At 45.4% G+C, this 20,737-nt stretch overlaps 1 protein-coding gene across 4 annotated transcripts; it reads right to left on the reverse strand.

Moving 5' to 3' along the window:
- Positions 1–862: 862 nt before the first annotated feature.
- On the reverse strand, positions 863–19,313 carry LOC117694507 (nuclear RNA export factor 2-like). 4 transcript variants are annotated; one of them, XM_076918322.1, is made up of 22 exons: positions 18,835–19,313; positions 15,218–15,298; positions 10,444–10,597; positions 10,058–10,208; positions 9,698–9,781; positions 9,479–9,583; positions 9,288–9,368; positions 9,079–9,148; positions 8,838–8,926; positions 8,623–8,730; positions 8,352–8,461; positions 6,887–6,923; positions 6,400–6,468; positions 6,260–6,315; positions 6,016–6,123; positions 5,822–5,880; positions 5,606–5,721; positions 5,472–5,514; positions 4,830–4,902; positions 4,185–4,367; positions 1,247–1,307; positions 863–1,117 (listed from the first exon to the last, which is right to left on the reverse strand). In XM_076918322.1, exons 2-22 carry the CDS (start codon positions 15,258–15,260, stop codon positions 1,070–1,072), a joined length of 1,848 nt encoding a protein of 615 aa, XP_076774437.1. In that variant the 5' UTR covers positions 15,261–15,298; positions 18,835–19,313; the 3' UTR covers positions 863–1,069. The 4 variants fall into 4 exon arrangements, with proteins under 4 accessions (XP_076774437.1, XP_034341342.1, XP_076774436.1 ...); XM_034485451.2 differs by lacking the exon at positions 18,835–19,313 and adding an exon at positions 16,582–16,797; XM_076918321.1 differs by lacking the exon at positions 18,835–19,313 and adding an exon at positions 16,617–16,785.
- Between the last annotated feature and the right edge of the window lie 1,424 nt (positions 19,314–20,737).

Below are 20,737 nucleotides of genomic sequence, written 5' to 3' on the forward strand. Positions count from 1 at the left end.
TACTATTCCAGACACACTTGCACAACCATGTTTATCACTGCTTCATTCACAATAGCTAAGAAACTGAGCCAGCCTAGATGTCACACACACACAATGGAAAATTTTCAGTTATAAATCATGACATTGGCAGGAAAGTCGATGGAATTGATGTTATGTTAAGTAGGTTAGATTCAGAAAGTCAAACATCGTATTTTCTTTCACCTATCTATCTGTCTCTCTCTGTGTGTGTCTTATCTATCACATCTGGACAGTCGTTTTCCTTCCTTCCTCTCATCCCAGTCATTCCCCTCATCTTCCCTCTCCCTCCCATTCCACTCCTCCCCTGTTTCTCTTCATAAAAGAGCAGGCCTCTCATGAATATCAACCAGTCATGGCATATCAAATTAGAGTAAGATTAGGTATCTCCTCTCCTATAATACTGGGGGACCGTGGTAGCATGCAGGCAGACATACTGCTGGAGAAGTAGCCTAGAGTTCTATATCCATAACCACAGGCAGCAAGAAGACAGAGACTGGACCTGGCTTGGGTTCTTGAAACCTCAAAGCTCACCACCAGTAACACACTTTATCTAAGATCACCTCTACTCCGAAAAAAACCACACTTTCTAATTTCCTCCTGAGTAGTACCACTCCCAGATGACTAAGCATTCAAACCAATGAGCCTATGGGGGACATTCTTATTCAAACCACCACAGTGTGCATAGAAGCAAGCCCTGTAAACCTGCTTCAGGATGCCGATGGATGAATGAATGTGGTGAGAGTGGATGTGTGGGGAGTGGAGGCAGGGGGAGGTGCAAGGTGGAACCTTTCAGTCCTCACCCCTCTGGATCATGGCTACTACAGGCAAAGAAGAATCCAGGGCACAAAGTGCAAAGTAACTTTTATTATGAAAATAAGCAGGTATTTCTCAAGAGAAATACACAGAGCAAGTTACCTAGGTGGGGGTGGTCTATGTTGCCTGGACTACATGTTAACTTTGGCCTTGTGGTCAGCCAGGCTTACAGCTGGGGTCATAGGCAAGAAACAAAGGAAGAAGAGTGTGGTCAAGAGGAAGACATCCAGCGGTGTTTTTAAGTCATTTGTCTGATGAAGAATTCCTTTGGGATCTTGCTCTTGGTCTGGAACAATGGAGTTAGGATGTCAGATGTGCCCAGTGCCCTGAATTCCATCCCCTGGTCACCTAGATTCCATCTTGCTGAATGCTCAGAGATAATCCATCTCTTACCCACTTGATTCGCAGACCTCACCTGGAGCATAGTGAAGACTTCAGCAGCTCTGGCATAGTCCCACTTGTTGTCCTCAAGGCACCTGAGGTGGGAGAAGGACATATGACCTCCAATACTACTGTAGGAAAGAAGCAGTGGCTGCAAATACTATCACATAACCTATGCTATTCATTATTCTGGGACATGTGTGTGTCACATTTAGCACCATAATAGTAGTGGGGAAAGATATGGTAGAACCTAGAAGAACTCAAAGCAGAAACCTAAGAGTATTCCTATGAGCAGTGAAAAGTAATATGTATCCTGTATCTCCTTTTATAGAGAAGCTTAAGAAAATAAGAAGTGGAAATTAAAAAGGAAATTTTGCCCCATAGTTTTAAAATTAAGATGAATGACAGATCTCAGAATATTTACTATTTCAAGTGCACGTCTCTCAGTCATTTGCTAGTATATTCACAAGACTCTCTGCCAACCCCAACCAATTCAAAAACTGCTCCTTTGCTGCAAAAGAAAACTCTCTAACAGCTGGAACTCTGTCCCTACTCTCCCATGTCACCCGGTGACTGGCAACTTCTACTGTGCTTTCAATTGCTACCAATTTTCCCATCCTAAATATTTTTAATAGATGATCTTAAACAAATGAAATGGTCTTAGGTGACAGGCTTCATTCACTTAGTCCAATTATTTCCAAGTTTCAACATGTCACACCACACATAGGGTCCGTATTCACTTTTATGACTGAACAGTATCCTACTGTGATCTGTACCATATTTATTTATTCATTCACATTGGAGAAAACAGTTGAGATGTTTACCAACACAACTATAAATAAAAGTGCTATAAACATACAAGTTTTGGGCTAAATATTTTTTTGTTCTTTGTAGCCTATACTTCGTAGTGGGATTAGTAGACCATGTGACAACTCCATGTTTAACGTTTTGAGGAATGATATGACAGACCCCACCCCCAACTCGCACTCCCAATCTCACTCTCTCCCTCGTCTCCCTATTTTTATCTCTGTCTTCTTCTCTGTCTCTGTGTGTGTGTGTGTGTGTGTGTGTGTGTGTGATTTAGTAATCTAAGCATCTCTTAATCCAACAAAGGTAACACTCAAGATGAACTATGACACTGTGGTTTAAATTTCTCTAATGACTAATAATGAAGAGAAAAAATTACATGCTTGCTGATCACAGTATATGTTCTTCAGAGAAACAAGCATCTGTTCAAATCTGTTTCCCACTCTCAGTTGTGTTGTTTGCCTTTTTGCTGTTGTTTACTAAGTGTTCTTCCTGTGTTCTTATCTGATATGTGATCTGCATGTCTTTCTCTTCTTCTGTCATGTGTCTTTGCACTTCCCTGACAAGTGTAATGCACTGATTTGCAATGGAGTCCAATTTGTCAACTTTCTATTAGCTGCTTAAGGTTTTCCTGTCACAGACACTACCTGGCTGACTAATTCAAGGCCATAAAGATTTATATCTATGTTTTATTTTGGGGGCATTGTAGTTGGGATAGCACTTAATTATTGGATCCCTAGTCTATGCATGGCCAGTGTTTGCACAGGGTATGTAGATGTGTGTAGGGAGTCAAAATTCCCTGTTTTTGAAGTGAGCATCTAGTTCTTTCAGTACCCTATGTTCAAAAGATACTATTAGTCTCTGTGGAAATATGATAGTGGTACAGTCTTGGTAATAAGTAACCAACTGACCATCAGTGTGAGTGGTAATAATACTGTGAGTGCTTAATAATCCTGTGGCACTGATGCAAGCACCACATAGTCTTACTCAATGTAGCATTGCAGCTGGGTTTTAAACTGGGAAGTGTGGCTCCTTCGACTTTGTTCTTTACATTCAATGTCATTTGGGGCAGTGCAGGTCCTACTGCATTTTCACATGGAGTTTAGGATCTCCTTGTCAACTGAAAACTGTTTAAAGTTATTTTATGTATATATGGGTGTTTTGCCTGTGTGCATACCTGTGCACCATTAGCCTGCCAGTACCCACTAAAGCCATAAAAGGGTGTTGGATCCCTTGGAACTACAATGACAGTCATCTGTGTAAAGCTGTGTTGCTGGTGGGAACTGAAGCCAGGTCCTCAGGAAAAGTACCCAGTGCCTTAAGTGCTGAGTCAAATTTTTAGACCCTCTTTCTCAATTCTTGCAAAGAAACCATTTAGTACTTTGAGCAGAATTTCAAGTAAAGTGAAGATTCCTCTGGACAGTATTGGCATTGCCATACCTCTGAACATGGAAATTCCTTTCCCATTATTTGGGTCATCTTTCATTTTTTAAGACATACTTTTCAGATGTGAGAGTATGAGCTACATGTAAAAATCAGGGGCTAGATGTGTGTGGGGGGTGATCACACACAAGACACCTGTTCCTGTGAGCACAATGGTGCATGTGTGGAGGTCATAGGGCCATCCATGTGGTGTGTGGTCCAGACAGATGTACAGAAAAGCAATTTTACACACTGCCACATTTCCCTGCTCTCTTTTATTACATTTGTGCTGAAGTGTTTTTACTCGTTTTTGGTTGCTGTTCTAAATAGTCTTGCTTTTCTAAATTCATTCTTTGGCTATTTACTGCAAGTATACAGAAGCGTAATTGATTTCCATATATTAATCTGACATCCTGAACCATGCTGAACTTGTTTATTAGTTTAATATAATGAATTCCTTTGGATTTTTCAAGTGGAATGTAATGCTATTTGAGACATGAACTATCTTTCAAAATTCTTTACCTACACTATTGCAAAATGATAATCTATTTTTTTTCAGTGTGCCCCCACTGTTAGTTGTTAGATGGGTGGAGTTTAGACAGAATACTAACACCCACCACATTTTTTAAAGGGCAGATGTAAAATATAAATAGTTTGTTTTTTACATGTTGTGTAGGATTCCATTATTCTTTTCCAACCCCAACCCCACTTCAATCCTGTCTACATTTTTAGTACAAACTTACTTCTGAGACCATTCAAGTTTCATCCCCGACTGGGTGGAGAAAGCCTGCACCATTCTTTGCTGCTCTTGAGAAAGGACAAGCTTGAGGCTGGAGCATGATGTGGGTGAAGGTATGTCAAAGGCACCCTGGATCTCATCAGGGCTTGGATTCCTCACAAAAAGTTGGTCATTCACAATACAGAGGCTGGAGGAAAATCAGTCTCTGAGACAACTGGACGGGTGGACACTCCATTCACACCCCCACTGCCCAGACAGGATCCTCTTTAACCCCTGATACTTACCAATTGGATTCCTCCTATGTGCTTGCTTAGTCTGCCTAGTAAAATCCTTTGCTAGTACCCAGGGAACACCACCCCTACCACCTTCGAGGGAGGGATTGTCTACCAGCATTGGATTTGGAGACTTAATCCCCATACATTTTGCCTACACAGAGGAAAAGAACCTGGTTACCACCATTTCCATTTTTGGGGGGATGAAAAATCAGAGTCTCCTGAAGAGATCAGTTAATTGGACCAAGGTGATAGTGACTGTTAGGGTCAGGAAGAAAACTGGTATTCCAACCCTGGAGCCCCTCATCTTAACTGCTAGGCTACACTGCTCCTTGGATCCACCTCTTTGAAATTTCCACCCACAATACTGCACTCACTTTGAACTCTTGCCAAAGATAGCAGTGAAGATCCTCATGAAGGCACGAACGCATTCCTTGGAGCTGTCCTCCACTTTGTGGACAAGAAGAAAAAAGCATCCTTACTACAGTTCCACATGTTTTGCACCCTCATGAAACATTCCTCAGTCAGGGCCTTATGCTGAAAGGGCCCAGGACCACTCAACTATTGGCCTGGAGTCAGGGGTCTGTGGTGGAAATGGGGGTGGGGTCAACAAGGAGAATAAACCACTTGTATTGATAGGTCTCCTGCCATATTCCTGACCCTGTAAAAAAATAACTTCCAATGTTCACTTGGGCTCAGATTTACATCTGTCTTGGGCAGAGAGTCATCAGCACCATGGCAAATGGGGAGATGCAGAGGCTAAGCAAGTGGCCCAAAGTCACAGAGTAAGGATCTGGAATGAGAGCCAACAAACCCTGCAGCCCATGTGCTCTCCCTGATAGAAGATAGACAGAAGCTGTGCACAGACAAGCACAGACCTCGGTCAGACTAGGATGGTCTGCGGGCAGGAGAGCAAACAGGAAGGCACATAATGAGGGGAGCTGGGTGAACTCTCAGAGATGCACATCCAGGTCAGGAAGCAAGAAGGGGTCTGGAGAGGGCATTCTACAAGCACTCACCTTCCTTGAACAACCCACTAACAGAGAAGCACAGTGTTGTTTCCTGAAAGGGAAGAAGGCAAAGACAGGCTTAGGGTCTTGCATAACTTTCTAACCATGGAGAAACATGCCTCGGGGCAGAAGCTATTGCTCACCATCTGGAAACAGATGTTCACTTGGAAAGAGCTGAAAGCATGCAGGGTTTTGGGCAACGCCCTCAGACAGTCCACAACGTCTTGTTTTGTGTACTTCAGCAGCTGCCTCTGAATGTCTACAGAGGAGTGAAAAAACAAAATCTATTATGCTCTGTGATTACTTCCTTCACAACGGAGTTCATGGACTCTACCAGGTCTTCCTCAGCACACACTTACGGCAGTCCTTGGGATTTTTCATTTCCTTTTCATCCTTGAAATACCCACTCATGTTATTCCTAGAAGAAAAGAGTTCTAGGGGAGGGGCCCAGCCAGTGTAGATGCTTCCTGGGAGTCAGTTGTATCTACTTGGTGCTGGGAGTGGGAGGTGGATTCACACTGCTCCAGAACAGAGCATGAGGTATGATACTCACAGATCTGGATCACTGGGGTCGAAGGGAATGGTCAGGGAGAAGCAGGCCTGTTCATGATAAATGTTCAGGAGATCCTGTCGCTTTTCAGAGTCATAGATCAAGTAATACCTATGGAGTATGAAAGTGGGTAGAAGGAGCTATTTCAGTGGTCTGGACCCCAGATGTGACCTGAAAAGGTCTCTGAGAAGATCTGTACTAAGGTGGCCCAACACCTTCCCTTCCTCAAGGTTCCATGCACACTTACTCTTGCAGGAATTGCTCTACTTGATTCTTGATCACCTCCGAACCCTTAAAGATGTCCTAGGATACAAAGCCATTTTAGACAGTGCATCTACTAAGCTTCACAAGCAATAGCATAAATATCTCTTGGTCCTTCTTCCTTACCTTGCAGGGCTTGGTTAACTGGTGTTCTCCAATGTCCATTACAGCTGGGGGTGATAATTTCCTGCCATCCTGAGGAGAAGAGGAGGAGGAGGAGTCTGGAATGCATGCCAGGGAAGTATCCCTGTATATCCAGGGAGATGAAGAGACCCAAGGGGGTAACCTTGAGTCAGAGACGAGGTGTAAAGTTGCTAGAAAATTCCCTGGGCTGTGAGATTATAGTAGGTGTCTGAATTATGGGATACTGTAAACATCTATCGTATATGGTGTTGTTTCTGTGTGTGGGTCTATGGGGGTCACATGGTTTGTTTGTGTGTATAATTATGGAACAACATTCAGGTTAGTTTTTTTCCTTTAGAAGCCACACCATTGCAAATGAACAGCTGTCTCAGGAATACACATTATCTAGGTAAGATACAAATGGGCTGAGATTAACTGTGGAGCTCAATCATGTGAGGAAGAAGGAACAATGATGAAGGCAGTAACATACCAGGCATGACAACTCCGGAAAACAATCCAGGACCGCACTGTTCAAAAACAAAAGCCACAGAAATGATTGACAGTTTAGATTTGGGCAGCATTTCTCCTGTGCTCCTACTTCACTATTGGTTTTCCCTCCAGTTCTCTTTCAGCCTGTTCCTCACCGCTAGACCCCTGGATAGCTTCTACCTATATCACACTGGCCCCTTCCCCTAGGGTCACAAGAAACCACATTGAGAGCACAGTCTCCAGGGCTTCCTCCACTCCCTGCCTCCCTCCTCTTCCTCAGTCTCCACAGAAGGCCCTGTTGCTTTGAAAGGTGTGCAGGATTCTTCGAGATGCTGAGAGATGAAGGTGGGGGAGTCAGCAATCAGGATGGAGAAAGGAAAAGGAGACAGCAGTAGGGTGGTAGATAGTGACAGAAAGGGAGTAAGGGGGCAAGGGAGATTTGTGAGAAACAGGAGAGAAGAGGAAAGGACACAGAGGAGGCAATGCAAAGGGAATGAGAAGGTGCTCTGACTGGTGTGGTAGACTGGGATAGCAAGGGAGAAAGGGGTTCACCTGTTGCTATGCTTTCCTTCACATGTGCCTGGCTAGCCCAGGGACCCAAAGCAGCAATGAAAACATGCAAGCTACTGAGGCTGCCATGAAGACCCATAGTGCTCTCTGAGTGAACTGGGGACTAAGAGCTTCTCTGTAGGCAAGAACCATTTTCCAGAAGCTGAAGAATAGGTGATAGGTGAGTGCACAACTCAGCATGAGATGGCTGGGCTATGGTCTTCTCCAAAGAATCAAGTTGTTTCAGGCTACCCGAGGCTCCTCTGATATGCTAGGTAGGATGATGAGCAAGGAAGGTTGGTCCATAGGTAGGTAGAGAAGGAAGGAGGGATGGGGGCTTCTAGAAAGCCAGGGGCTTCTTTCTCCGCAACGTCTTCTGCCTTCTCCCTTCCCCTCCTGCTCCAGGAAGCCTTCAGCTTCCCAGTCATGGCCCACTCCTGGATCCCTATTTAGAGAGTAGAGGTCTCCCCATCCAAAGGAAGACGGAGATCCCAGCAGTAGTCTAGAGGAAGTGATGTCCACGTCAGCATCACCCAGGACCTCAGCCCTCTGCTGGGGCAGGACAACCTCTAGAGCTTCCTGGGACGGATGAGGGGACCATTCAGGAACAAGATGGGAAGCAAGGCTCCTCACAGGACTGGGAAGGAGGCCTGGTGCTGTTGAGATGCTCGGGAGGGCCTTCCGGAAGAGGCTGAAAACTCACACAAGTGAAACACAACCCACGCTAGGTGAGGTGGGCAGACAGGATACTTGCAAAGGAAGCCCGTGGACCAAAGCCCAGAGTACAGAGACAGGGGAGAGAGCAGGCCCTGTGGTCCTCCCAGAAGACCAGGGCTGCCTCCTCCCACAGAGAGTCTCTCAGGCCACCAGAGGGCTATGGTATCCATGAGGGGAAAGAGGTGTTAGCAGGTGTGTACCTTACATAGGAAGAATAGTCTCGGAAAGTGCTGCACAAGGGGTTCCCTTCTAGCCACAGCTGTTCTAGCTTCAGCCCTTTCATTTTCTCCAACTCCCATGCTGTTCTTAGCTGATGAAAATGGGAGAGAAATGATAAAGGTGTGCTGGGCAAAGACAGAAGTTCAGAACCCATACCTCCCTGCTCCTATTTGTGGTTTGGTTTGTCTGTCTAATGCTGTCAAGTACCACATTCTGCACTACTAACCATCCCTAACCCCAATCTCTTCTCACCATGTTTTTTGAGAGGTTCAGGATCTTGAGTTGAGGTGCCATCTTTACCACATCAAACAGGCTATCTAACTGGAAAAGTTTGTTGCTGCTCAAGTTCAAGGATAACAGCTTTGGGGAGCAAAAGTTAAGAGTGATCTTTACTGTTGAGAGCCTTGGAGACATACTTGCCCCGCACCCCATCCTTTCTAGCCCTCCACACAAAGATCAATCAATACCTTAGGAAAATCCTCTTGGATGATCTGAAGGGTAGCAGCCATGCAGCTTCTTCGATTCAGAATCATGTCTATGTTGTGATTCATCAGGTCTTTAGGAAGAGGAGAGAAAGGAATCAGAAGGTAGAGAGGAGTCTATCTGAAACCAGCCCCAGCACAGTCCTCTCTCCAGGCTACCACATCTATACCACATATCTTCTTCCTAGGGGGGTCTGTGACCCACAAATATCTCTGTCAGCCATACCTGGGTCAAAGCGGAGCTTTTTGAGGCACAGAGCATGCTGGGAAACATCATATCTTTTCCTCATGGCCAGCTACAGAGACACAGATGGAAAGGGTGGCTCTGTGGTGTTGTGGGTTGTGGTTTTTGGAACATCATGGATTGGGTGGTGGGGAGGGTAGGGAAGACCTGGGTCTGGGAAGTGAACATACAGTGCCTTCAGACTGCTTTACCTTCAGTTGCTCCATTTGTTCTCTTGTGAACTTATTCTGCACAGAGTAGGGTGCAACCGAGGTATTGACAAAAATAGGTATCTGTGGGGAGGAGAGACATAGTGAACACCAGGAACTCTAATCCCAAAGATAATGCTCCCACTCCATAGCATGTGTCAGGGCTAGGTACAGAGAAGGCTTCCAGCACACACCTTCTGACAGTCCTCACTACATATCTTGTAGCTGATATCCTTCAATGCAGAGGCAATGCTAGCATCCCGGACAAAGAACTGGATCCGGTGTTTGTCACAATGGAACTACACAGAGGGGAGAGCAGAAATGAACGTGTCAGAGGCCACTGACCACTACTGAGCCTGGCCTCCCAGTTAATCCTCCAAACCATCCCAGCCGGTTTCACCATCCTCTCTTACATCCACTGGTGTGAAGGGCACACTGCAAAGGCTGTGGACTGAATCCATTAGCTGTGTCTTGTCATACTTTCTCCCACATGGAATCTAAATTTACAAGTACGGAACAGGAGAGAAGAAAGACAGCATGGGATCTTGGAGGAGAGCAGACAAACTCTGAATCTTCTTTCCTGACCTTCTCCAAAGAACTTCCATACGACCTCTGACAGGATTCCTTCTTTTGTGCCAAACACAGATCTAGATTCACAAGCTCTCCACACAATAGCTCTTCTCCCCCCAGGTAAATGACTTCTCTTACTCACTGTGATCTTCCTTCTCTTGGAGTTCAGAAAAGTCTAATGCAAATGTCACCAAGACACTCACCGTGATCTTGAACCAGCTCCCCAGTGTTTCATCTTCTGGGAACTGTCCTACTTCTCGCTTATGAAATTTGTCATCTCTCCACACTGTGACATGGATTTGGTCCTCGGCATGATCTTCCTCCCTACTCTTACGTCGCCAGGAATAAGGTTTGCTACGAGAGGGATAAGGAATGCCAATAAATGCTAAAAAATTCTTGTATGCATCCACCCTCCCATCAATGGTAACACAGATAAAGTTATGATTTATCAGCCTCCATTCCACACCTATAGAGCAACAGATCTCCAGATTCCCAGTGAGAGGAGACCACGAGGGAAGAGGAGGTGAAGGAATTGCCCAGTCCCAGGGACTGTTACCTACTATACTAACCATGCTGCCTGGTAACTTACTGTCTTACTGATGGGTTCCATAGAACAGATCTCATCTCCAGACTTCCACCATCATCGCGGGATTTGGAAGGCAGAATTGCGTGCCCAGCATGCTCATAATGAGCAGTCCTCCTGCCAGGATAGTCCAGGTAGGAAACCCTGTCTTTCTTTCTCCCTAGAAGAACACAGCCTTTACCATAATATTATGAAATGGGAAACAATGCAAGTTTGGAAGACACAATCAATGATCTATCTACCACATACGACATCAGCGGGAGGAGACACCATGGGAGGGTTATTAAAGTGCCAGTTTCCCCTCCAAAGGACCAATCGTGAAAACCCAGTGGGCAAACTCATGGCACAGTCACAGAACACAGCTTACAAGAAGAAGGGGCCATTTTGGCCCTTTTAAATACAGTAGAGCAGGATTTGTGATATATTCAGCACATGGTGTAGACCAAACACAAAGCTCGTACTAGGAGACTGACCCAGCCTGGCCTTGTCCTGGGATTATCTAATTTGGCAGCCACACAATGGTTTGGAGTCCTACCCTCCCCATCTCATTGCAACATCCAATCATTCACTGAACTGTCTGCCACAGTTAACAAACTGTAAACTTCTTTGTTGCTGATATCCAAGCTTTACTGGCAGTGGAGACTAAGGCAATAGCCCATTAACCTGTCACCAAATTACCTGATTACCTTCCACAACACTTGGGTTTGAGCTATTCAAATCACTTCTCTGTCTGGCCTACAATGCTTTCAAGTACAGAGGACTAACCTTCCTAAACCCCACACTTTCATTACAAAAGATCTTAAACAAAAACCAGAATGGCGAGTGTCAGACACAATTTCCAATTGTACTGTGATTTGGCTGTAGTCATTCCTGGTCTGAGTCCATTACAGTCACAGAAATTACTGTTTGGGATTGCACATCTGCTAAGTGTTGAGGTCTGCTCCGCAAGCTTGAAATTCTCTGTGTTCACAAATGCTTCCAGGCAACTGAGAGTTAAGCCAGTGTGTGCCTGTTCTTTGGTGAGGCATTCTGTTCATACCATTTAGATCATACAATACAGGAAGCATTGTGAGCATAGAGAATCTTTAAGCCTGTGGAGCAGTCTGTTGGGCAATGCAGCCCTAGTTGTGTTGGTGAAGGTGTCTGTTGTATATGCCTGTACCTAGTGCCTATTCACATCCTGGAGTTGTTTCCCTGCCCCATCCCACTCTCCAACTCAAACCCTCCCACCAAGCTTTCTTGTTGAACATCTGATTTGGCAGACTTGAAATGCTTTCTGTTTTCTGTTTTTTCCCCATCTTCTTCTATCTTTTGAAATAACAATAGCCTCCTGTCTGTTCCCCCTTGGGTACCCTCAACAACAGCATTTTGTACTGTCAATCACCAGGTGCTAGGAGCAGGTGATGTTGGTGTATTTGCCCACAGAGTAGATATGAATGCTGGGAGAGACCAGCCTTCTCATGCACCTCAGAGTGAAAGGTTCTCTAGGTTTGTGAGTTGTACATTGTGTTCTGCCATTATTCCACTTTGCCTCAAAACAGGTGTATGGGTACAGATTAGCTCACTTGCAGTCCACTCATGACAAACTGATGATGACTACAGCCGAGATGAACACTACTGGGGACTCTAGGGCTTTCATCGTGTGACTATCAGGAGCTTTCTGTCACACACTGCAATGCTTTCCCTGTGCCAGCACTGGCCCTGGAAATGAATCAAAAGGTGAATAGACTCTTTGGGGTAGGCCTTCAGCTCAACGGGCCTGCTGGCTTTGTTTCACAGGCTACATCTAACTGCTAAGGAAATTCTCCTGGATCTGCCTTCAAAATCCCACCACAGCCCTAACTTGTCTCACCTTTACCCTGGCCAGGTCTCCAAAGCTATTTCGTTTTTTTTTTTTTTTTCCCCAGGCTCACTCAGAAACCCTTCCACACAGCAGGAAGAGTGTTTTTGTTTTGTAAGGCAAGTGTCAGATCTTGCCTCTCCCACTGCTCAAAGTTTTGCAACTAAGTTGCAGCCCATCTGTTAAAAGACCCGTGAGTCCATGATATCCAACCAAAAGAAAACAAAATAAAAAATAGTGATTAAAGACAACGTTATAGTTGGCATTAGGTAAATGTTAGAAAACCAAATCATTTTCTTAAAAGTTCAAAAATCAAAAGAAAACATCAGATTTTTAAGTTGGAGATGAGGCAGGGACAGGAGACAGCGCAGTAGAGACAAAAGGCAGTCTGTCACATTCCTGGGAGCCTGAAACTACATATCACCTGTGACTCCAGAAAACTTGAGAACTATAGTGGACTGAAGTAAATAGCAGACAGTGAGAAACCCAATAAAAGTCCAGATGTTCTAAATGCATGGTGTCCATGTATGGAACAGGACGATTCTGAACCATTGTGTGGAACCCCAAAACACTTCTACCATGGAATGGGGTAAATTTGAGCTGCCTAATGACCATAGTTTCTTATCCTGTCTATGCAAGGCCCTCTAATGGTGAATCACAGAATACAGAGCACATAAATCAAACAGCTGCAGATGGACTCTACGGAAAGGGAAACTGAGGACAAAGTACACATTGGTGCCCATCCACTTATGGAATGCCCTGGTACCCTACACCTGGCTAGTGTTGATGCCACCAGAGTCAAAGTGATAGACAGTAATAATATTAAAAAAGCAGTTATGTGCCCAGAGACAGTCCAGTAGTTAGGAGCACTTGCTTCTTTTGCAGAGGACTTGGGCTCAGTTCCCAACCCTCACATCAGTAAACGGCAGCTCCAGGGATTCTGGCACCCTCTTTTGCCTCTGATGACACCCGAAAACACATGGTACACACAGAGACAAACAGGCAGGCAGGCAGGCAGGCAGGCAGGCATACATGGGTATGCATTAATAAAAATGAATGAATGGAAATTTAAAAATATTTGATAAATTGGTATACTTGTCCTCAGGCTTTGCCAGGATTTAATTGTTCTTCCAACACCAAAAGAACAGTGAACCTCTTTCAGGATGCCATGAGTGTTCCTCAGTCCCTGCCTGTTCTAATTTCTGAATTCTGTCTACAGTACTGCCCAGTCTGCTGATGACAAGCAGCTCTGCTACAGTAGGGTAAGAATACAGAGATAGGCAGACCAACATTTGAGTCACAGCAACAACCGCTTGGCACAGGGCACAGTGAAGACTTTTCATCTCCTCATGGAAGTCCCATAAGAATTGCACCCAGTGTTGTCTCAAACCTGAGACAGAATTGAAGCGATTATTTAACATATCAAAGCAGACATTGGCTACCAGGTTCTCCCAGCATTCCTCAGTCCCTACCTGCTATAGCGCCCTCCTGGCTAGCATATCCTACCTCCTACCCGAAAGTTCTCCAGCCCAGGCTCTGGGATGCCCTCTTCCCAGTTGCCATTCCTTATATAAGTCAGTCACTTTGGTTATCTACCCTCTTTTGGTCTATACTTTACCTTCCTGGACTCTTGATCTGGCTCTCTGCTACCCCCTGCCCTCTCTTCAGAGGCTCAAGATAATGTCTACTCTGGCCTATCCAAGATGTCTCTGCCCCTAGCTATGCTCTCCCTTTTTTCTACTATAAACATTATCTTCCACCATACCTAGAAGCAGTCATGTCCTTCCTTCTTTATTTCTTTTATTCATTCACCCAGGGATCCCTTTTGCATCATGAATATTCAGCTCAATGATGCTGGGTGATTGTCCTAGAATGTTTCATCCTCCAAAATGGTAGAATCAGAGTTTTATATTCCACTGATTATCCTACCTCACTCCTCACCTCCCATCAAGTGCTCTTGTACTGACAGAACCCTTTCTCCACTGATGGTAAATGTTTTCGTTTTCTGGACATACTTTCTGCAGCAGAGACTAGGCTTTGTGCTAGCCACACCTGTACATGAGAACTGCATGTCTGGGCCTTGGATAAGCTGGAGGACTCTTGAACCCTAAGGTGCATGTATGCATATATGGATATAGATACGTATGATACCCTTGTACAGAACACTAAGCTTAGCACACTAAGATAAACACTACTTTAAGCAGCCAGCTTCCTATGAGTCACCCTTGTCTCCTTTCTAACTTTAAAGATAACTGCTATTTCACTATCAAGGGTCACACATGATTACAGAGGAGTTAGTCTCAAAGCCAGGAATCTATTTGTTTTTCTATTTGCAGAGACTACTGTTATGTCTGTAGCTGAATCCTAGACACTTAATCTATTCCTAGTCTTTTTTCTGGCTTGTCCATGACAACCACCATTTTCTCCTCCTCTTCTTCAGGTTTTGTGTCCTTCGTGTGTTTGACTGATTGAGCATGCCTTTGTTACACTGCGTTCTTTATGTACTTTAGCCCTTGAATTACTCTCATCCTCAGCCAACAATCAAGATTAACTGTCAAGAGACTTTAGAGGATTTAGTCTGTAACTGTTCTGGAAAGTCATTTGGCCCCTTGATATATTAGTCCAGTCAACATGTTCAAATAATCAGTATGTCTCTTCTCATGCAACCTCGCATTTTCAATCTTTTCAATGAGGGAGTTAATGACCAAAAGAAAAATTACAGTTATTATACATATATCCCACTGTCCTTAGTAAACACTAGACATGAATTAAACGGGTAGAAGAATAAACTTATGGCATCTCAAAATGTGTTCAGGAAACATTAATACCCCAGGGACTCTTTGAAAGGAAATCCATTGCCAGTGAATGGGGGAGATCTGAGAGCTTGATTTTGCTGTGAGCACACTAAGCACAAACACAGCAGTGTGGGGGTGTCTTTACCTGTGTATCTGAAGGGCCCGTGCTTCTTTTCATTAGAGCACATCTTTCTTGTCTCTCGGCCTTTGTAGTCCTCGGAGGAAGCTTAGAAATACAAGTAGGAGGAAAATAGATTACTTAAATGCTGTCATACAAGATGCCACTTCAGTCTCCTGGAAAGTATGTTTCTCAAGCCCAGGAAGGAAAGCACCATGGTGCTCCTTACTCAGCTTTACTCTTTTTACTGTCGCCTTCACAATGGCCCGAAGGTATCCCTTAAGATTTGGGGCTTCAGTGGGAGAAAATGTGCTTACTCCTGCTGCTACTGGGTGTCCTGGGCTGGTTGTGGTGAGAAGGGGACTTCCCCTTCTCAGAGGAGAAAGGAAGTGGGTAATAGGAGGAGGAGAGATTTGTGAGGGTGTGGCTGGGAGGAGAGAGGAGTGAGGGGGCTGCGATCAGGGATGTAAAGTGAATAGCATGTTCTTTGTGACGCAGGAAAAGGGAAGCTGCAACAAGGAATCTAAGAAGCAAAACATAGTATAGAAGATCTTGGTGTGTTGCTGCCCTCAGGAGAGCTAGAACATACGAGAGTGGATATCCTTCTGCCAACTGCCCCCCTGAAACCTGAAGAATTTCAAGTTGAGAAGTTCAGAGTATCTACTTTGTCCCCAGGTTGACAAGTTTGTTGAAACCTCAAACTTCACAAAAGTCCCCTCTCTTCTTTGCCTGCTTTCCCTCTTCTGATCACTTCCTGCTTCCTGATAACTGCTCATTCCAGAGGAAGTGCTGGGGAAGAAAAGAAGGCCGAGCACAGCAGCAAAGCTAGTGGCTTCAGAGAAATGAAGAAGGCATTCAGAAATCTCTCTGTGAGAACTGGCTAATAGGAAGGCTCTGATATCCTTGAAAGAAACAGGCCAGATAAGAAACGGGCCAGATGACTGGCAGAGGAGGGAGGGGCGTGATCTTGCTATGGAACAGAAAAAAAAATCTAGCACAGGCGATGACCACAAGCAGGGCAACCAGGAAGTGGGGGTGGTGGTCCTACTCTCATTTAAGAGTCATGCCCTGCAGAGAGGAATGCCAGTCTTTAAACCCTCCTGGTTGCTGCTCATTCTTCATCTCCCTGTCCAGCCCCACTCATTTGCCCTTGTTGCACCTCTTATGAGTCCAGGATCAGATGAAGACTTCCCAACCGTCCCCCCCCCCGTTCTGGGTCAGGCTTTTCAATGGCCACCATCAGAAAGTCCTCCTACACCTCTATGAAAAGCCCTCTCCTCAGACTCCCTGTGCTGTGCAGCAGCTACTTGGTTACACCTTAAAGCCGCCACCCCACCCCCTGCGGCCGTGCCTTGAGCAAAAACCCAGAGAGCAGCTGGTGGGCCTCCTACCAGAAAAGTGGTCTTGGACAGTCAGCCTGCAGTACCTCAATGCTTCCTGGAAAAGTAGAAAGTCTGAGCCAGAGTCTGATCAAGCTCTGTCCTTAGCGCGAACAAGGACAACTCCGAAGGCCTTCCGTGGGTGGAGGCTCCGTGAGGCTCACAGCAAACACAGAAAGGGCCTAGCTTGATTCTTGATGTTGAGAGGAAGAGAGCAGTCACATGACTGAACGAAGTGGGCAGGGTTTATGAGGAGTTCTGGCATCCCTAGCCTACTTCTGAGGTCTTAGGGGAGGAGTTGCGGCCTGTACCCACGTGCATCTTAGCACGTGACTGCAAGAACAGCAGTAACTGAGTAACAGAGGTAGTCCCGTGATTGCAAGGCTTTTGCTTTAAGAAGTACCGAAGTACAAAATCCAGGAACTTCTAGTCTTCTGACAAAGGCTGCTGATAAAGTTGGGGATTGGGGAGTTAGTGTGCCTTGCAGAGGTGGAGGCAGGGGTGGGGTTGGGCAACAGACCCTGGATTCCATCAAAAGCACTGCAAATTTAAAAAAAAAAAACAACCAACCAACCAACCAAACAAACAAACAAAAACAAAATAAAAACGTAAGCCGGGCAACAGTGGTAGAAACCTGTAATCCTAGCACTAAGGCAGAGGCAGGCAGATCTCTGTGAGTTCCAGGCCAGCCTGGTCAACAAAGCTAGTTCCAAGACAGCCAAGGTACTCAAAGTTACCATGTCTCAAAAATTAAATTAAATTAAATTAAATTAAATTAAATTAAATTAAATGCAAACAATAAGATTAAGCATTAAAAATAGAAGAACTTAACAAATTTAATATATGCATGTTACCAACAGAGACCATAGGTCTAAGTCAGCCACATAATTTTCTTTTCTCCATGACGACAACATCCCTATGACATAGGATTCCATACTATCCAGATGTCTTGGAAGGGCTCTATCAGCTCCTTGACAGAACCTTCCAGTTTTGCCCACCAAACCTAGGAAAACAGCCAAAATTATAGCCAGGGACCTAGGTCTAAGCCCACGTTTCTTTAGATGATGCACACCTTCAGGGGTCAGAGGGTATCAGTGGCTGTCCTGCTCCATTACTGATTTGTTCTCATGACAAGGTCACTCACTGAAACTAAAGCCTAGCTGAAATCCAGAAAAATCCAAGACATCCCTCTGTATCTGACCTCTGACCTGCCCAGAGCTGGGATTTCAAGTCTGTGTGCAGCCACGCCTGGCTTTTGTCATGGCTTCTAGTGATTCAAGCTCAGGTCCCCATGTTTTAGCAGCAAGTGTTCTTACCCACTGAGGCACGTTCCCTGTTCTGGGACCTATTCCTGAAGAAGTTCTAGGACCTACTCCTGAAGAAGCTCTGGGACCTATTCCTGAAGAAGGGAGGAAACAGTAATAGAGACCATCACACAGAAGCATGATGCAGCCAGAGAGCTCTGCGTTAGGTTGACAGCAGCAGTTTGCCTGTTCCAGTAAAACTTGGGTTTTCTGTAGACCATTGCGTTAAATTCTTAAGATGTGATCAAGTGAGCAGAATGTAAAACTTAACCTCAAACTGAAAATGCCGACCATTCCCAAGATCGGGACAACTGTAGCAGTTGCAAGCTCCCTTTTCCCCTCCATATTGGCTAAGTTCTGAACATAGAGCCCCTGAGAGGGACAGTGGGGTCTAGAGTCAGGGGGCATTCAATGAAGACTTTCGTTCAGGCAAACACCTAGGTAAGAAATAGCGACTGGGAAGTACAGACTGCTTAAAAAGCCAAAGCATGGAGAGCTTTGGGGTACGAGGCTTTTCCATCAGACAGCCCTGGTTATCACATAAATAGTATCTACTGCAACTTACAAGGTATCAGCCTTGTGTGAGCTGTGCAGGGTTGAAGTGGTTGGGAGACCTGATATCTTTGCAGGATTGACTTTGAGTCAGCTCCATTGCTGTCTTTACTAGAGCACAGGCTGCTGAGTCACGTATCTTTTTACAGAGATAGCAGAGATGCCGAGAAGCAGAAAAATCCCTCTGCTAAGGCCAAGCTCTTTCCCATTTACTTGTCTATCTACATTCCATGTTGCCTCAGTGGCCATCTAAATGCCAGGCAGTTCAAGGCGGTGATGTTTTATTCCTAGGTCCCAAGTGGACTGGCTCAGGAGCCCTCAGGTTACTGTCTGTATTAGTCAGGGTTCTCTAGAGTCACAGAACTTATGGGTGGTCTCTATATAGTAAGAGAATTTGTTGTTGACTTACAGTCTGTAGTCCAACTCCCCAACAGTGATCAGCAGCAGCTGTGAATGGACGTCCAAGGATCTAGCAGTTGCTCAGCCCCACAAGGCAGGCAGGTGAAGAAGAATGAGCCTTCCTTCTTCCGATGTCCTTATGTAGGTCTCCAGCAGAAGGTGTGGCTTAGACTAAAGGGATGTCCTACCACGCCTGGATCTGGGACTTATTTTGTCCCAGATGATTCTGAACTCTTGCCTTAGTCTCCTGGGATTCATAGCCACTATGCCTCAAGACCTCCAGGCCAAGGTCCAGGTCAGAAACTTGTATTTCCCAGCCTCAAGATCTAGATCATAGGTGAGCCTTCCAATTCTGGATTGTATTTCATTCCATATATAGTCAAGTTGACAACCAGGAAGAGCCACTACACTGTCACTCAAAGGCCTTTAGCTCATGCTTCTGTAGATCCTGTGAGACAGTCTGTACTTCACTGTGAGACACCAAAGTCTGACACAAAAACAATCCCAGGAAAAGCTGTCCTACTGATTAGGCTATGGGGGACAGAGGCCCTTTATCTACTCTAGGTCTATCACAATAGAGTCCCTGTCCTCATATCTTAGGGAGTCTCCCAGAAATGTCCTGCTCTCTGTCTGTGATCCCAACCCCACAGTCACAATATCTTTTCTTCTTGTTTCTTTACAAAACAGTAATGAGACCCATTTGTATTGAGGTGACCCCTAATTCCAAGAGGTGTGTGGGGGGGGCTTAAAGGCATCTCATATGAGCAGAGGAGCACTGGGAGGATTGATGTTCCTTGGAGCAATCCCATTCCCACTCCCACCCCCAGGGCTGCACTTTAACCTATTTTTCCTAGACTCTGTATCCTCATAGGATCACTAAGTCAGCTTCTCAGAGCCAGAAGGGCTCCCCACTGGGTCTTTCAGATAAGAGCATTCTCTAAGTACCCTCTTCCTGTCTTAACCTGTTTGTCCAGTCTCAGCTACTGCCTGCCCCTTTAGCCCTTCAGTGCACTGCCTGAGCTCTCTCCTGAGAAATTGCTCAATCCAAAGGACAGCTTGTATGCTTTCCATCTTTGGGGTCCACCAAGATTATACCACACCCACCCCCAAGGGGCAGTGATACAGCATAAAGGAGGCTCCACAGGGCATGACCCTGGTGGAGTCTGGCTTTGTCAGATGACTAGAAAGTTTCTTTCATGTCCTGTCCAGCTGGATTTTCCCAGCTTGGATCATGTAGGAATAAACTGGGGTTCGTGGCTGACTATTCCCCATTCCACTGCTACCTTGATCACAGGCTCTATGTGGATAAGGACTGAAGGATAGGACAAGCCCTGGAGCAGAGGTAGTGGGGGCAGCAGGAGCCGTATTCCCATCATCCTGCTGCTGCTTGACACTGTCAGCCAGGGTGTTTTCCTAAATGCAGTTCTGCAATAGAAGCCTCCCTAGCAGAGACAAGAAGCCGAGGAAGGGGAAGAAAGATGGCTATTGTACCACTCTCTCAGACAAACTAAAGTGATCTTCAGAAGACGAGCTGGGACTGCTCTCTAAAGATCACTACAGCCTGGCTTGGCCAGTGTTGATGTTCACTCTCTGGAAGAAGGGGTTAGGGAGGATAATGGGACCTTCACCTGAGTACTCAACTGCCCCTCCCAACTCTTTATATGCAGTCTAGCTCCTCTAATTGCAGGTAGCAATTAGATCTCTTGGCAGGTATGGAGTGTATAGTTGGGGAAGGATGAGAGGGGAGACTAGGAGAGGATACTCCAGGTATACAGCCATGGTGGTGGGGGTGGGGATGTGATGACAGGGTTCATGAATTCTACCTTTGTTACTTGATCCAAGGGGCTACTTGGGTGACCTCTGGGTAACTTTCCTATGGTGATTTGAATGGGAATGGACCCGCTTGGCCCCTG

Source organism: Arvicanthis niloticus, chromosome X (genome assembly GCF_011762505.2).
Source record: "Arvicanthis niloticus isolate mArvNil1 chromosome X, mArvNil1.pat.X, whole genome shotgun sequence".
In the NCBI taxonomy this organism is placed as follows: domain Eukaryota; kingdom Metazoa; phylum Chordata; class Mammalia; order Rodentia; family Muridae; genus Arvicanthis; species Arvicanthis niloticus.

Excerpts from the sequence above, each read along its gene's own strand:
- LOC117694507 (XM_076918320.1), bottom strand. The coding sequence starts at position 15,966 with ATGAGCAGTTATCAGGAAGCAGGAAGTGATCAGAAGAGGGAAAGCAGG. Across the intron at positions 10,209-10,443 it reads TGGAACCCATCAGTAAGACA|CAAACCTTATTCCTGGCGAC; the intron begins GTAAGTTACCAG and ends TCCCTCTCGTAG. Across the intron at positions 9,149-9,287 it reads AACAAATGGAGCAACTGAAG|CTGGCCATGAGGAAAAGATA; the intron begins GTAAAGCAGTCT and ends GTGTCTCTGTAG.